The sequence below is a fragment of the Cotesia glomerata genome, linkage group LG7 (assembly GCF_020080835.1).
Source record: "Cotesia glomerata isolate CgM1 linkage group LG7, MPM_Cglom_v2.3, whole genome shotgun sequence".
NCBI lineage: Eukaryota > Metazoa > Arthropoda > Insecta > Hymenoptera > Braconidae > Cotesia > Cotesia glomerata.
Window position 1 is genome coordinate 19440777 of NC_058164.1, and position 18700 is coordinate 19459476.

Below are 18700 nucleotides of genomic sequence, written 5' to 3' on the forward strand. Positions count from 1 at the left end.
AATATTCATAGAAATATATATCAAAAGCATAGAATTTATTCTCTAAAACATATTTAACAATTTATAGTTGCAGGTCCAAAAATTTGTACAAGTCCATAAATTATAGCTTCTCCTATTCATGGGTACAGAAATCAAGGTAATAATTATTATATAGTTTTCATAATGATATTTTTGTTCAACAGTAATAATATTAAATTTAGGAGTCCATGATAAATTCCATCAATTGTTTGCATAAATGAATAAATAATCAGAATTTATCATTTTCATGTTATAATCAAATATTCAAACCTAATATATGCTTTTGAAATATTACTGTAAGGTAAGAGCCCCAGTACCTGCTCACTCCATGTATTTGTTAATATAGATATACAGGTACTGGTTCCTAAACAGGTACTGGGGCTTTTATCTTACACAAAATATTATTTTTTTTTTATTTTTAAAAATCAATTTTGCTGTAGCTTTATTTTACTGCAAATACATGGTTTAGTATTTTATAGTATAGGTTTTTTATTTTGCTGTCATTTATTATTGAGACTAATATTAATTTCTGTAAACCAGAGCGGCAAAAACAGAGAACTCATAAAGCATTACCTGGGCCGTGATTTTATAATATACATTATTTTGAAATGTATTGAATCGAGTTAGAGAAGTTAAATACAGAGTTCTGCGATATTTAGTGAAAAAACAAAAAACGTTTTTCAGTTTGGTCTAAAATTAACTTGATTCAAGAGCAATAATTTTCTAATTTTTCTAAATTTTTAATTTTCAAAACGAAAAATCAAATATTTTGAACCAAGAAGATAAGTAATTAGATGGGAAGATTTTTTTTAATTTGAGTAAATTTTACTTTTTTGAAGAATTCTTGTATTAATCTCATTCTTCAGAATGATTTTCTCTGTTCAAAATTTATAATCTTTTGTTTTGAAAATTAAAAATTTACAGAACTCAAAAAGTTAGTCCTCTTGGGTTTCTTTATTTCAGTTGTAGATTTTTTTATATTTTTAAGTTTGTTTAATCAACATACAATTCTTTGCTATGACCTCTAATCTAGTTTGAATTATTATGATTATCAACTAACAAATTTACTTTTTTACAAAAATAAGTTATGTTTGTACAATTGTTCAATGTAGTATAAACTACATTCAAGTATAAACTTGAATTTATAATTTATTTTATTTGAGCAAAGTTGAACTTTATAAATTCAAGATATCGCCATTTGTACGGTTGTTCTCATCAATATTAGGTATCAATAGAAGCGACATAACATATATAGAACTATTCAAATAATGTATAAACATTAGTTACAATTCTGACAATTTGATTACAGTGCATGCATTATTTGTTTATTTACTTAATCTTTTTTATGTTAGCTATCTAATTTAATTTATGTGTCACGATTGTTTTTGGTAATTTTTTGGCAGCGTCCATCCTACTTTTGACAATTAAACATAATAAAATAGACATTTTCGAATATTTTTTTTTTTTTGCGACACTAAATATTTTTATTTTATTTCTGATAAGAAAAAAGTTCTAAAATTAATCATTGGAATAATTAAAAATATTTTCTTAAATTAGTTTTAAAGCTTTAATATTGCAAAAATTCCAAGGGGGATAGCCACCGTGACGTCTGAAAAAAAGTAATTTTCGGGAATTTTTTTGATCGGAAAAATAGAGAAATTTAGGGATCAGAATTTTTTTGTTCTATTACATGTACATTGAAGATTAATAGCCCAAATTTTTATTGAGAATTATCAAATCTTTACTAACATCAAGTAATTAAAGGGGTTTTCTGGTTTGACGCCTTGATTTTTGAGCATTTTTTTGGGATTTTTTTGTAAAGACCAATGAAGAGATAGAATTTTGAACAGTTTACCATTTATTTATACATATTTCGAAAATATACAGTTGAATTTTTAGCTAAAAACATTCAGTAGAATTAAGGTTGTTCGGACACTAATGCACTTGTGAATATCAAAAGCTAATTTTTTGATATGTTATGAATTGCTATCTCATACGTCTAAATTAATTTTTTGGATTAGATCTGACGAAAGGTTATCCTTTAATAAATTATTAAAAAATTGAAATTTAACAACTAGCCTATAGAGACTATTGGCGGATTGCACATATATCGACTTATTTGATTACCTCATAGGAAGATTAAAAAACAAAAAACTTGTATTTCAGTCAATCAACTTTTGTAGAATACGTTAAAAATAAAATGAAAATTTTCTGACGAAAGCTTTTAAAGATATTTTAATGCAAAAGATGAGAAATTCACGAAAATTTCAGGCCGATATATTTAAAAATAAATAAACCACGTGATTCAGCGCAGTCTGGCAACATTGCACAGAACAGAGAACGCGCGAATTTTGAATTTTAATAATTCCTGTGTATATTTATGGGTTATGTTTTTCAACTCAACACTACACAGCTAGACAAATATAAACAGCTGTTATGCGCGGTGTTGCCAGGTCTAAGTTTTGTGAAAAAATACTTCAGTCAAACGTTGACTATTTATTGTTTTTGTTAATGAAATTATTTAATTATTTTAATTAATAATAATGTAAGGTAATGGTTAAATTATAGTAATGAATTTTCGTATTCAAATTTTTAATTTTGATGAAAAAAAATTTAGATTCTATTATGACTTACGGGGTACTGTCCGTGCAACCTTAAAATTATAGTGGTCTGAAGACACTCGTCTCGAAAAAAATTGACGCTCACTTTCTCCATGATATCAGCTGATTGGGTTATCTGAAACAAAAAAAATCCGGCGGGGTTTTAATCTGTACATTTAAATACATTAAGTGGACTACGATCAAAAAAAATTTTGAAAATTGGACTTTTGACAGACTTCGAAACAAAAAAGTCCGAATTTCCTTTTTTTTTTGTTAACTTTTTGATACAAAAAAATAGAAATTTTCAAAATTTTTTTTTGATCGTAATACTTGGTGTATTTAAGTATACCAATTAAATCCCGCCGGGTTTTTTTGTTTCGGATAAGCCAATCAACTGATATCATGGAGGAAGTGAGCGTCAATTTTTTTCGAGACGGGTGTCTTCAGACCACTATAACTTTAATTCTACTAAATGTTGATAGCTAAAAATTTAACTGTATACCCTTGAAATATGTTTAAATAAATGGTGAAAAGTTCAAAGTTCTATCTCTTTATTGATCTTTACAAAAAAATGCTCAAAAACTAGGGGGTCAAACTAGAAGACACCCGTAACATTCTTATCTATAGCCCCAAAAAAATTTCCCTCTCGATAGTGGCATCGTTATCTCGGAAACGAGTCATCCGAAAAAAAAATTTAGTTATTTTATAATCTGCATGAATATGGTTATCTTTGCACGTAGCTATGATACTAAAATTAGCTGACAAGTAAGAAAATATTTTAAAAATTTCACGTATGATTTTTCAAATTTTCTACATGTAAAATTTTTTCTTTCCACTTTTTTCAATAGAAAAAATTATAAAAATTTTCATATGTCAACTAATTTTATTTTCATCACGTAGCTGATTTTTCTTATTTTGATTTGAAAAAAAAAAACGGCCACCAATTAAAAATTTTTTATATTTTTCGACTACGTGTAACCTTAGCCACTGTAAAGACAACAAAACAAAAAAAAATTTGAAATTCGTTTGAGTTATTGATGCAACCAGTTTGAAAAAAGTCGTTTCGAGAAAAAGGTTTTAGTCTATTTTACTTTACGTTACGCTGAAATGATGTATTTCGCGAAGTGTTTATACTTAAGATTGCACGGACAGTACCCGGTAAGTCATAATAGAATCTAAATTTTTTTTCATCAAAATTAAAAATTTGAATACGAAAATTCATTACTATAATTTAACCGTTACCTTACATTATTATTAATTAAAATAATTAAATAATTTCATTAACAAAAACAATAAATAGTCAACGTTTGACTCAAGTATTTTTTCACAAAACTTAGACCTGGCAACACCGCGCATAACAGCTGTTTATATTTATCTAGCTGTGTAATGTTGAGTTGAAAAACATAACCCATAAATATACACAGGAATTATTAAAATTCAAAATTCGCGCGTTCTGTTCTGAGCAATGTTGCCAGACTGCGCTGAATCACGTGGTTTATTTATTTTTAAATATGTCGGCCTGAAATTTTCGTGAATTTCTCATCTTTTGCATTAAAATATCTTTAAAAGCTTTCGTCAGAAAATTTTCATTTTATTTTTAACGTATTCTACAAAAGTTGATTGACTGAAATACAAGTTTTTTGTTTTTTAATCTTCCTATGAGGTAGTCAAATAAATCGATATATGTGCAATCCGCCAATAGTCTCTATAGGCTAGATGTTAAATTTCAATTTTTTAATCATTTATTAAAGCATAACCTTTCGTCAGATCTAATCTAAAAAATTAATTTAGACGTATGAGATAGCAATTCACAACATATCAAAAAATTAGCTTTTGATATTCACAAGTGCATTAGTGTCCGAACAACCTTAAATTGATGACACTGAATTAGCAGACACTTGACTATTTCTGAATTTTATTCGACAAATAAACTAGGGATAGAAAATTGTTTTTAAAAAATTGCATTTATAATTTTTCGCAACTTCTTAATGTAGAATTTTTTTTTTTAATTTTTTCTTGCTCTAACTTATTTGTTAATAAAATCCTAAAAATGATCAAATGGTTCTCAATTTCAGTATCATTTAAATTGAACTATTGAGTCTTCAATATGAGGCCATGTGAGGGTTCTTCCACCCAATCTTCAATGGTATCCATGACTTTTTTAATCTTTTTATTGATTGTTTCAATTCGATTTTTAGCAAATTCGACATTTTCGTCAGAGCGCTGAACGAAAACTACCGGTTTACCTGTTTTCACCAAAGTGACACATTTTTTTAACACATAAACTTTGATTAAATCTTTTTTTTATTTATCACAGTGGCTATCCCCCTTAAGTATATCGGTTTCTAGTATTCATTTTTTATACTTTGGTTAAAAATAAACAGTTGTAAAAAAAAATTTAGAATATATACATTTTTTGAATTTCTTGATTTTTTATGAATTAAAATTTTTTTTAAATAGTTGAACATATCATTTGTAAGTAAAAAAATAAACGGAAAAAATAATTACGGAATATAAAGTCATATTTAAAATTACCACTCAATGTGCCAGCAGTCTCTGCGGAGACATCTACAATACTTTTTATATTTATTAATAACATGGCGCATTTTGATAAAATTGAAAGAGAGCTTTGTGCCAATCAAATGATATCAGTTGTGGTTGATCTGGACCAATGAAAAAACGCCAAATCGGTAGTATTTATTTCTCTCTCTCTCTCTTTCTTTATCATCGTAAAATACACATTTACATGCATACTATGTAATATGTGTTTTTTAATACTTGATTATATGTATACATTAGTTACGAACAACTAACATGAATACAATCCATAACAGTCTATCAGTCTTCTTCACTGCGTATAATCACATTTGTTGTTTCTGGTATAAAATAATAAATTAGATAATTGGATAACCAATTATTTGATTAAAAAATAAACATCTTAAAGTAAGTACAATATTTTTATAATAACCTTATTATAATTAGACTAAGTATAATTATTTTTTGTTGTTGTAGATAAAATAAAAAAAACTCTTATCATAATTTCCGCTTCATGAATGATAAACTAATCAGTTCCAGTGACATCAGTTACCATTATTCATCTATCTGCATCAATTACTTATACAAAGTAAATAAATAATTAATTCTGTGTGAAGAATAAATTTATATCGACGTGAAATATTATAAAGGTCAATAGTTGGTGTTAAAACATTTATTGACAGTTTTTGTTTTTAATTTAGTTTTTTTCGTCCACACAATGGCTAAAGTTAATAATGATACGGTGATTAGGTTGCTTATCAGAGCACCTGATCAGCAAATTGATGATCAGACTTTTGACTGTCAATATGATTGGACTGTTGGAGAACTTAAGGAATATCTTCATGAAGTTTATCCAAGTAACCCTGTAAGTTATTAATAATTTTAAAAAAATTTTTTCATCATTACTAATAAGTTAAATAGCTTGTGTATAAGAGCACTTTTCAGTTATTGTTGATGTCTGGGAATATTTTTATGACATCAAAACAATATACAACTATCATGTTTTTGTTTATCTCCGATAAATTATATTTTTGATAACTTTATTATATCTGCGAAGTTGTCGAAAATTGATAATTGAAACGTAATAAAATATTACAAGATAATTTCAGGCATAAAAAAATTTTTGAAAATACTAAATAATTTACTGAAATGAAAAAACAGCTTTTAGAATTTTTTTTAAATATAGATTATGAAAAAAGGTAACTAGGTTTGTCAAATTGGAACTCCACCTAAACGAGCCTTACAAAATCGAAAAATAGTCATTTTTAATTAATTATTCAATTAATTTTTTTCATTATGTTTACTTCTACGACAGAATTTAAATCTTAGAATAAAATTCATAACAATATTGAATTTTAAATTTTAATATGCAAAAAATGAGCATAAAAAAATTAATAAATTTGCCACACAAGATGAAATCAACAAAGAAATTTTGTCAATATGTTGGCTTGATTATTTTCATTTATTTAAATAAAACTAAAAAATCGTCAGATATCTATTGATTTCATTTATTGATTTCGACGAAAATGTTTCAGCAATTGAAATTTATGTTGATATTGAAAGTTTGACAAATCAGACATTTGAAAAATTTTTAGTTCTAACTGAACCAATTTATAACAGCTACAGAATAAAAATTTTCGTAAAATAGAAAAAAAAGTCGATTATTTTCAGTATTGAATAGTAATAGAAGTGGTTTAGAATTACTTACATGGCAAATTAAAAATAAATTTTAATTTAACAGAAATACATTACTTTAGTTAAACTTCGATTTATTATTTATTTCTCTTTATAATTAAAATGAACTTTAAAAAAGTTTTTTGTGTTTAAGGAATCATCTAGGGATCAGTTTTTCAATCCGATAATTTTATTCAATGATAAAGTATATCTAAATATTTCATGTGATAAAATCAAGTCTCGCATTGAATAATTAACACTTAGTTTTCATATCCCTCAAAATGTATATTTATTTACGGCTTGGCACGGGTATTTAACAAAAATTTGAAAATATAATATAGCCTATATCACCCGGGGATAGTGTAGCTTTCCAACAGTGAAAGAATTTTTCAAATCGGTTCAGTAGTTTCGGAGCCTATTCAATGCAAACAAACAAACAATCAAATCTTTCCTCTTTATAATATTAGTATAGATAAGTTTTCCTTAAGAAGGGTTTATATTTTTTCTCTCTTTCGCTCTCTATTGGACAGACGAGAGTATCTCCGTCATACTTGTACAACTTATGGAATCTTAAAACGGATTTTATGCATAAATAAATGAAAATTTTCCAAAAAAGCACTTCGCTCTTCGATGGATAATTTAATTATCTATCGAAGAGCGAAGCGTTTTTTTTCAAAATTTTATCTTATTCATGAGCAAAACTCGTTTGAAAATCAACTATCAACCGCTCTTAATAAAATTATAATGATATTCGTTTATTTATTTTTCAGAAAAAAGAAGATCAAAAAGTAATATATTCAGGTCAAATATTAAACGATTCAATGATTTTGAAAGATGTGTTTTATCAAAATTATAATTTAGAAGAAGAGTTATTTATTGTACACTTGGTTTGTCCATCAAAAATATCGTTTGCATCGACTTCTAGTTCAAAAATCTCAACAAATAAATCTATAAGTGACAAGCAAAATTCAAATGCCAGTGTTAATAATTCACCACCATTAGTATTACCATCATCATCAATAACACCAACTTCATCAATATCATCGCCGTTATCTTCATCAGCAATACAATTTCCTCCACCAGGAGTACCAATGTCTCCGATCCAACAATATTATGCTCAATTGAATACTCAACAACTAGCATGGATGCAACAAGCTTATGCTCAGTATTTGAATCAATATATGCAATTGTAAGTGTCATTTGCATATTTTAAAATTATATTTAATAAAAACTAAAATAAATAAATTTAATTTTTTTTTCTTTCAGAATAGCTTCACAAGGGATTCAGTTGCAATCAGTGCCTTATGTTCAACAATCAAATTTAAATGCAAACCCATTAAATACAAGAGACAGTGATAATCTACCTTCAACTTCGAGTACAGTACTTCCTGGTATTCCTTCGACATCTGGCACTAGTGCTGCAGCAAGCAATCAAGATCAAACACGCGCACAACGAAATGATAATGAAAACAGACAAATTAATAACAACAACAACAACAACAACAACAACAACAACAACAACCACAATAATAATAATAATAACAATAATGCTGGTGAAGATAATGAAGCAGCATTGAATCGTGATTGGCTCGATGTATTTGATGTATTCGCACGTGTTATTGTATTGTCTAGTATTGTTTACTTTTATTCATCGCCATCGAGATTCCTTCTTGTTACAATGCTCGGATTTGCTATTTATTTGTAAGTATCTATATATATACAATACATTAAATAACTGTTATAGTTAATCGATTGAAAAAAGTAGTGACATTTATCTTTATCATTTTTAATAATTAAATAATTAAATTGTTTTTTCTTTGTCGCCTTCTTACAGTAAATACAGAATTAAATTATAAATTTCTTGAAAAACAAATTAAATTTTTTAAAAATCTTGTATTTTATGTTATACATTTGAAAATTAAAAAATTATTCAGTTAGGTATTGTCATCAATACATGAAATTAAATTACTTATCGTTTGAAATTGGCCATTATGTCATGAAATTCTGTAATTAATTACAATCCAATTCACTTAATATTGAAAAAAATTTTAATATTGAGTAAATTTAATGAAATTATCGCGCTTACATTAAAAAAGAAAATTTTGTTTTATTTTATTTAATTAATGGTGGAATAAAATTATTTATCATTATTTTAGAATACAAGGAGGATTTTTTCGGGGACAACAAGTGGATCTTACGGACAATAATGGACGTGCAGAAAATAATAATAATAATATTAATGTCAATAACAATAATAACATAAATGTTAATAACAATAATAATGTTATTAATGATAATAGAGTTAACCAAGAGAATATTATTAATAATCCAGCAAATGAACCATTGATTGGATTGCAAGATCAACAACCACAATTACGCCAGAGATTGAATGTACAACATTCGATTATCAATTCAACGGCTGCTACTAATTTAAATATCAATACAAATGTTAATGAAACAAATAATGAAGAGACAAGAACGGTTAATCAAAATGAGGATAATGAAAGGCCTGGTGCTTTAGCATTAACATGGACATTCTTTAGTTCATTTTTTGCTTCATTAATACCAGAACAACCACATGTTTTGTAAATTAATTATATATTCAAATTATCAATTATACGTCATTCAAAATGACGGTTATTTATTTGTATTATTATTATTATTTTTGTTATCTATTTAATTTGAAAAATGTGCTAATTTTTAAATTTTCTAGCACGAAGTGACTCAAGACCCAAAGATGTTATAAATATATAAACACATGCATATATATATAAATATAAATATATAAAAAATTAAATTTATTTGTTTCAACGACCGTGATAAAAATATATGAAATATATTTTTTTTTATTCTCACATAAAATTAGATTGAATATTCATTCTCAAATTGCCAGTTCTAATAGTTATAAATTACGTGAAAAATGTATTTAAAAAGTTGATAAATAATTAAGATATTTCATTAAATTACCAATATTGATAGTATATAATTATATAAATTAGTAATTAAAATGAATAAATATATATTAATGTATTATAATATAATAAAATTGTATATATTTTTTATGTTCAAGAATATAAATAAATAACATATATAGGAAGTTGTTTCAAGGACTTTTTTTCATAAATTTTAATTGAGCCAATGATAAATTTATCTGATATAATTATCTCTTTGAAAAATTATATTTTTTAAATATTTATTTACAGAATGACATTTGAAATTAAAAATACAATTTATTGTAATGATCTTTAAAAATATTAAATTTTTGTAAATTACATGACAATTATAACTAAGTCAAGGATACCTTTTTTTTTATTTCATGAATGATTTAATATTATTCAATGCTTAATTTTTATGGAATATTACATAAGTGTATAAATGAAAATCGCTTTACAAAATAATATTTTTCAAAGTAAAAAGTTTTACAAAATTATAAAAAACTCTATAAAATGACAATAATTTTTTTTTAAAGGATGAAATACAATTTCATTAAATAGCTACAAGTTTTTTTTAAATTTAATAAAGTTAAAAATTTATTTCAATAATGGAAAATTCGTTTTTCATCAAAGTAAAATAAAAGTTTATATTATTTTGCAAGTTTCATAAATTAAAAAATTTCATATTACATTCTATATTATATATTAATTTTTTATCATTTTATTAATTATTTCTATTTATAGTTAATATTATCTAAAATTTACTATCGAAACCTTGCTTATATTAGATTTATTTTTGTAACTTGATGTGTTTCCAACAGATGTCACTAAAAATGAATCAAAGCGACCAAAGCACTAGAAAAAGATAAAAAAGTGAGGGAAAGAGGACAGCAAAAAAAATAGTACATATGAATATAAAAGAAACAGAAATAAGACAATTCAATACGATACGCTTGGAGGTTTAAATATTTAAACAGTGAAGTGTTAATATAAGTAATCGCTCTGAAGAAATAGTATCAAATTATATACTAGTCATTAGAAAGTTGATACTAAACAACGAATCTTGTGTCTCGTATCGTAAAGTGTCTTATCTCGTTTAATCTCGAGTAATTTCGAGTGTCGATTATATGTACCATTAAATAAACTAGGTAGCTATCTTCACATTGTACTTGTTGCTTTCTTGTATTTTACAACGATAAATAATAAAAAAGTCTAGTTATATATAAATATATAAGAAATATAAATGTACAGTAGCAGCTACATACACACGTTTATGTAAAAGTTCATACAGTAGCGATACCAACATTCTGTGTTAACTCACACTGATACAATTTCTTACCTCGTCTACGATCCTCGACCGCTTGAAAATTTTTTTTCTTTGTTATGCATTTTTATAGTGTACGCACTGTGAGAATTATCACGCGGTTTTTCGACCCTCTAGCTTGACTGAACATAATATGTTTTAACATAAACATTCAAATATTATAACACTGTTATTATCCTTGATTTGTTATTATAGTTTTTTTTTTTTTTTTTTAATATTTTATCCTTCAATTGTAACCAACGATTAAGTCTATATAAGTATAAATATTAATTTCTCATTAAGTAGTATCAGTTGACCGGTAAATCGAATTACAGTGATAAACATTTCATTTATTGTTAATTGTAAGTAAATAAGTGTTTTTTTTATTCAAACTAAAATTTTAAAAGTGAAATAATTCTAAAAAAAAATTTTTTTTCAATTCTTTTAACAAATAGATTTTTTTTAAAAATAAGAAAAAACATCAAAGATATGAATTAAAAAAAAAAATTATACAAGTAAATTTTTTTTTAGCATTAATATTTCAAGAAAAATAAAAAAATATTCAGATGTATGCTGATTTATTTTTCTTTTAATATATCAATTTCTTGACTAAAATCTATGGATTATTTCTTCTATATCAATAGATATTTGTTTTTAAATTGTTATGTTATAATTATATCACTTTTACTCGTTAGTATATTATTTACAGATCTAAAAATAATCATAAAAGTTTATTTTTAATATCTTAATTTCTCTCACGCCTATATGTCTAGTAACCAAATAGTATATATACATATATATTTTTTATTTTTGCTAAAACACGTTTGGCATTATCGTAATTATAAGTATATTAATTGAATAAATATAATTAATTACAATTATAGTAAAATAATCAAATCTGTTTCAGGAATTTCAACAATAGGATTTGAAAATCCTATTTTTGGAGTAAATAAAGATGTCACAGCATTTTATGACCGTATGTGTTGTGTGTGTATTATGTGCATCACACATACCCTGTTCAGCACATACAACAATATCATCAGTATTAAAAGCATCATTAGTGACTGAAAAAAAAGATTTTGTTTCTAATACTCTTTCTACGGAACAATTGAATCCACTTGATAAGATTAATTATAATTACAATGATAATATTAACTATGAAAATAAGAAAAAAAACAGAAAGAAAAAAACTCATAATGACAAATTAAAACAATATGATGACAATGATTATCAAGTACATCACGATAATAATTACAATTTACTGGAAAATAAAGAAGTTATGGAAAGACTTGGCCAAACACCATCGCAAACAAATGAAAATTTATTTGTAAGCAAGAATAATGTCAATAGCTATAAAAAGAAAAATCAAAGAGATAAGAGGCACGTTGAAACTGAAGAAAAATATTTCTTGAAAAAAATATTTGACACTTATGGTGATGGCAATAGTTTAACTATGGATGGTTTTGAAGTTATGTTGAAACAACTGGGACTTTTTAAATTAATTGTAAAACATGGACTAAATGACAATAATAATTCAGTCTATAACGGTATGAAAAAAACATAATTGTTTTATTATTAATATTAATACTTAACAACTCTTTGTTACCTAGTTATTATTATAATTATGAGCAATCAATTATTTTCTTGGATCACTTGAGATCAATTGATTTTCGCGGTATTTAACTATCACGCGTTATCAATTGACCTATTAAACATCAACGATTCATTCTAATTTGAATTAAGATATTTTTCCCTTACATATTTATTTTTTTCTCACGTTAATCGTCTTGATCCCTATCTTCATTAATAATTGTTTAAAGTAATTTTCTTCATGCGACATTTAATGAATATACAATTTAATATCATCATTGAAAACGAATAAGAATAATTATTTTGAAAGCAGTAATAAATTTAGATGAGAGTTAAGAGAACAATATATCCTAACTAACTTTGTTTTTAAATAATATTGAAAGAAAGTTTACAATATAATTAGCGATGAAATAATAAAATGCCCAAGTGTGATAAGTATTTAATCGTATTTCATCCCTTGCAGCATTGAGTTTTTCATATCGCTTTGGAACTTTAAATTTTAAAATCTATTATTAATCCAGATGAGACGATTTAACACCGATAGAGCGTATGAATTGTTAATTCATCTACAATAAAATTTCAATAAAGATTTGCAGCTTGTCTCTTTTGTTAATGTTAGTAATTTGTGAAAAAGTTAAAATTTAACTGCAAAACTTTATTGAGATTTTACTGTGCCTACTCTGATAGTTGCAATAAATAAATGTGATTCTAATAAAATTAAAAAGAAATTTCAACTTGACTTTATTGAATATTGTTCAAATTTGATCTTTTCTTCTTTTGCAAATGTATTTCGAAATTTTAAAAGCGCAGGTTACTCAACTAAAAAAGTATCAAACTTAAAATATTTTTACATTCATTCTTGATAATAAAGAAATATTAAAAATCAGATTGTTATTTTTTAATGGCCATGATCATTTTTCTATTTTATGTTATATGAATGGCTGAATAACTCAAGTAATTGGTTTCCATGATATTTACTTATTTTTTTGATAGCCTTGTAAATTTTTCGTTTCATTTTATTTAATTACACACTATAATTTCAGTTAAATCAAAACATAACAAAAAGTACCGTATTAAAATTAAATTACAACATTTTTCATGATAATTTATTAATTATTTTTGGCCTCAAGACATGGAGTAATATACTTTGTCTGGGCAGTTTTATCAATTTTTATATTTTTTGTTATTTCTCTTATGAAAAAATATCCGTTGAAAAAGATGTCAGTATTATTTTAAAAATTATTGTATTTGAAAAAAGAATAAATGAAAATTATCGAATCGAATAAAGATATGATTGAACTGAAATAAAAATAAATATAATTACTCAGAGATTTTTTATGCAGAATAGTTATAGGTAAATTGTTTATAAATCGTGGATTTTCAGAGATAAAAAGCTTTGAGTCAATAATTATCACAATGCTATATTAACATATCAATAAATATATTTATCTACAATGAGTAGAATAAATTTTTTTATAAATATGAAATCAAGTCTATATATAAAAAATTTACTATTATAATTTATACGAATTACCATATACTTATGACTGTTAGAATCAGAACGTGCTTTATCATTTGCGTCTTATTAATAAAATTACATTGTATTATATTTTTATTGTTTTCAAGAGATTTACAAAAGCCTCTCTATTAGAATTTGTTTGTTTGAGAAACACATAAACAATTCGTGTGTTTACTATAATTATTAACTAAAATAAAATAAAAAAAGAGTAATGAATAAAAAATAAAAAATAGTCTTCGTCTCTTCGTGAATAGGTTGAACAACCAAAATGTGAAAGGGGACGAATTAAGTAGAGGTATGAATGGATTAGCAATGGATGACTCCTGCGAGGAATTTTGCTACATTTTCCATTTTGTTCTTGGAGTAGATGTTAAGAATTATAAGAGTGTGCGGATAAATGGGGTAGGTTTCAATGATCTGTATGATTTGCAGGGTGCATCGAGAGAGAGAGATGGAGGCGATCGAAAATAGCACTTAAAATCAAGACGAGGCTTAGCTCGTTCGGTGATGGCATTGAGGGAGTTAGGTTGGTGTTTTTTCAGAATTTAGGGTCCAGGTTGTTCAAAATATCTGGCATCTTGGCTTCTTTGACTATAAGGTTAAGCTTTGCTATCCAGTTGAATTTGACTTGGTATTAAGGGTTTTTGCTAGGTTTATCCGGTTAAGAAATCTCAGATTTTTTAGACCATTGCTGAGTCTTTTAAAGTCTTAAGCATATGTCATAAAATAAAATATTGTTATAACAGGAAAAAATATTTTTTTAACAAAAGGTTTTGATGGCTTGCTGATAAAGATAACTCAATGTTTTATATTATATAAACAATACTTTTTTTTATCCATTTTTTGAATGGTATAAGATTACATACTTTTGATAACAAAATCTATTTTTAAATGTTTAATGAAAAAATAAAAAAATAAATTACAAGACAAAGAAAAATTAGAAATAATGTGAAGAAACTGTATTTAATTTTTATAATTCATACAAATATAATTAATTTTTTTGATAATAACTGTGTTAAACGTATGATTGATTATAACTGAGGATAGTTTATTTTTGTCAGACTAATTAATAAAACAGTACATGTTTTATATTCATTTTCGACACATTTATATTTTTTGTCTATATGAATTATTATAACAATAATAAAATTTTAAATGTTTCAGAAACATCTGCTGATTCTCCTAAAAGTCAATCTAATTCGTCAATACCTAAAAACAGTAACAATAATAGTGAAAATTATATGAATAGTAAGGATGAGGTAAGTAATATTAAAAAAATGTTTATGAAAATTATTTTATATTAATTTAAAAAATATTTGTTTTAGTGTGCCAGCAAAAATCAAATTTTGGCAAGTATTTCATCTGATATCGATCTATCAACTTCAACGAAAAATGATACAATATTACCTGGATGGTTATTTGAACGATTATGTCCTGTTTTACTATATCATTTAGCTAGTAATTCAAGATCAGAAAAAGAAGGTTGCATTTCATTACCTAATAACTATCACGAAATGCATAGTCATGAATATTTTGAAGAAGAATCACGGGATATGGTCCAAGGTAAAGTTGAAGTTTTTTTAAATAGAGTTTTCAGAAATCCATAATAATGCATTTGTCTTCATAGCGTAACTTTTAAAATAATTTTCTCTAATATTTTTTAAATCGCATTTCTCAAATGATCTTATCGAAGATGGTACTCTCATTATTTATTCGATTAACTAGGTCAAGTTTAAAAATGAGATAAATCGGTCGATTAGTTTAGAAATAAGCGTGTAAAATTTACAAATTATCAAAATTATCACTATTTCGATTTATTCTCTATTTAATAACTTTGGAATGGTAGGAATTAATCTTCTTTTGTAAAGATGATATTATTGTTGATAAAATAAGTTTTAAATTACATTTTTTAAATTGTCATAATTTTTACGTTTTTTTATCAAGTCTTTAAGTTGATTGTAATAGTTCTGTAATGCGGAGAATGTAATGATAATTCTCAATTGATTTTAATAAAAATCTACACGAAATTACGTAGATTTGACTATTGGAATTAAAGAGTGTTTTGATAATTTTTTGTTTTTGATGCCAAAAGTCCATAACATTAATAATTAAAGATTTATGAAATTTTTTATTTTCATTTTTAATTATTATTTATCAATTCATTTTTAGTGTGGGTTTATTCAACGATAAGTATTGTAGTAATCAGTTTATGTGGATTACTTGGAGTTGCCGTTATTCCCGTAATGGGTAAAAGTTATTATCATCAATTAATACAATTTCTTGTTGCCCTTGCTATTGGTACTTTGTGTGGAGATGCACTTATACATTTATTACCTCATGTAAGTTTTTTTTTTTATTTTTTAAGAATGAAAACTACAAAAATATTAATATTGTTTAATTCTACTGTTTTATAGGCAATGATGGCACCTCACAGTCATGATGAAGGTAATACAGTACATGTTGAAATCAATAGCGAAGAATCACATAATTCAAATATGTGGAAAGGTTTAGTTGCCATGATGGGATTGATAATGTTCTTTTTTATGGAAAAGGCTTTGTCAATGATTTCCGAATGGCGAAAATATCGTCAAAGAAAAAATAAGGTAATTGTTTTGATCGTTTGCATCATTAACTATATTAAGCATTTCAAGGATATATTAGCGAATAAACTTAATTAAAATTTTTTTTTTAATTTATTTCTTATTAAAAATTCATGTGCTAACGATTTTATTTAATGTAAATTAGTTTAAAATTACAAATTTATTCACTAATACTTCAAAATAACTCTTATAGTTTTTAAATAACATTTTTATTTTATATTTTAATTGGTAATTCAGCAATAAATTATGAATTGTCTTTGTTACAATAATAACGATTAATTATAGCGAATCTAAGATTTATTGAGCATGAATTTTTATTTATTTTTCTTCTGTCCGAACTAAAAATTTTAATTTTACTGTATAAATTTATATTGATAAAAAAATTTTTTTTTTCATTAGTTACCAACACGAGTACGTGTCATGAGAGAACCAGAAGGTGTAACAACTAGTCCAGTTGGTGAGAAATTATGTAAACATAAATATTCATCATATCCATATTGTTATGGTGAAATAACTACTGAAACTCGTGATAATCATCATGAACATCATGAACACTATGACAAAGAGCGGTTACCGTCAATTGAAGAAGCTAAGCCATTAACATCTGATCCTACCAATCAATTACCCAAAATAATAACGGATGACTTAGATAAAAACAATCACGATAACTGGGATATTGATGATCATAAAGTTAATAATACCCACAAAAATATTGATAAAGACAATTTAGATAATCCACAAGTCAATGAACGTGAAAGTTATACTGTTATTATTCGTGAACATGAAAATAAACATCATGGGCATACACATTCACATGGTAATTTATGGTTTATTTTTTTTTTTTTTATGAAGCTTTCATGAGAGTTATAAGTTTTATTGTTAATTATTATTATTCAATTTTTAGGACACGTTCATGCGGCGCCTGATTCAATGTCAAGTGTAGCATGGATGGTAATAATGGGTGATGGTTTACATAATTTTACCGATGGTATGGCAATAGGAGCGGCATTTTCGGCAAATATTGCTGGTGGTTTTTCTACCGCAATAGCTGTTTTTTGTCATGAATTACCTCATGAATTGGGTGATTTCGCAGTGCTTTTAAAAGCAGGAATGAGTGCTAAGCAAGCAGTATTTTATAATTTGTTGTCATCAGTGCTATGTTTATTTGGCATGATTTTTGGAGTATTATTGGGTGCTATGCCATCAACTACCAGTTGGATTTTTGCAGCTGCCGCGGGAATGTTCATTTATATTGCGCTCGTTGACATGGTAATTATTAAAATTTTTTTTTCTAGTTTAACCAGCAAAATTTAAAGTAACTTAAGATTTTTATATAGATTCAATCTTATTAATTTAAATAATTATTTTTAAAAAATGTTTTTGTTTAGATACCAGAATTATCTTCTGGACATTCAGAAGAAGGCGGTTCACATTGGCAGTGTTTATTGCAAGCACTTGGTCTAATTACTGGTTTGGGAATTATGTTAATAATTGCTCTTTACGAAAATGACCTTAAAAATATTTTTAGTGATTAGTTTATTTAACCATAATTAATATAAATAAAATAAAATAGGACAATTTTTTGAAACGACTAAACAGAGTAAATAAAGCAGGAAAATTCGAATGACAGAAAAACGATGTCTCCAAGTTACATGACTGAAACATTTATAAATACTTATTTAATGTATTTAAAATATTTACAATATTATTTTGTAAGTATTCTATAGTTTTGTAGGACAACTTAAAACTTGTTTCATCACGATTTTACTAATATAATATGCAAAACACAATTGTAAATTAATCTAAATAGTGAAAAAATCATTATTTTAAAATGGAAAAGAAGAAAAAAAAATAATGTATTTTTTTTATTTCTATTTAAAATTAGCTTATAAATTTATATTTAAATATTAAAGATAGTCTTTGTCTAT

General features: G+C 25.4%; 2 protein-coding genes and 1 long non-coding RNA gene across 5 annotated transcripts; all 3 read left to right on the plus strand.

Annotated features, from left to right (window-relative positions):
• The first annotated feature begins 1568 nt into the window (after positions 1-1568).
• On the plus strand, positions 1569-2238 carry LOC123269595. Its single transcript, XR_006510460.1, has 2 exons — positions 1569-2051; positions 2202-2238. It is a non-coding gene; the product is annotated as an uncharacterized LOC123269595 (long non-coding RNA).
• A 3124-nt stretch (positions 2239-5362) lies between these two features.
• LOC123269174 (homocysteine-responsive endoplasmic reticulum-resident ubiquitin-like domain member 2 protein) lies at positions 5363-9735 on the plus strand. 2 transcript variants are annotated; one of them, XM_044734758.1, is made up of 6 exons: positions 5363-5561; positions 5631-5742; positions 5855-6018; positions 7598-8016; positions 8094-8528; positions 8984-9735. In XM_044734758.1, the coding sequence occupies exons 3-6, from the start codon at positions 5872-5874 to the stop codon at positions 9414-9416; spliced, it is 1434 nt and encodes a 477-aa protein (XP_044590693.1). In that variant the 5' UTR covers positions 5363-5561; positions 5631-5742; positions 5855-5871; the 3' UTR covers positions 9417-9735. The 2 variants fall into 2 exon arrangements, with proteins under 2 accessions (XP_044590693.1, XP_044590692.1); XM_044734757.1 differs by having other exon boundaries at positions 5631-6018; positions 8984-9734.
• A 908-nt stretch (positions 9736-10643) lies between these two features.
• Positions 10644-18579, plus strand: LOC123269147 (zinc transporter foi-like). Of its 2 annotated transcripts, XM_044734720.1 has the most exons (10): positions 10644-10908; positions 11370-11425; positions 11971-12610; positions 15337-15431; positions 15498-15735; positions 16342-16511; positions 16587-16775; positions 17172-17589; positions 17677-18041; positions 18161-18579. In XM_044734720.1, the coding sequence occupies exons 3-10, from the start codon at positions 12019-12021 to the stop codon at positions 18305-18307; spliced, it is 2214 nt and encodes a 737-aa protein (XP_044590655.1). In that variant the 5' UTR covers positions 10644-10908; positions 11370-11425; positions 11971-12018; the 3' UTR covers positions 18308-18579. The 2 variants fall into 2 exon arrangements, with proteins under 2 accessions (XP_044590655.1, XP_044590654.1); XM_044734719.1 differs by lacking the exon at positions 11370-11425.
• Positions 18580-18700: the final 121 nt, after the last annotated feature.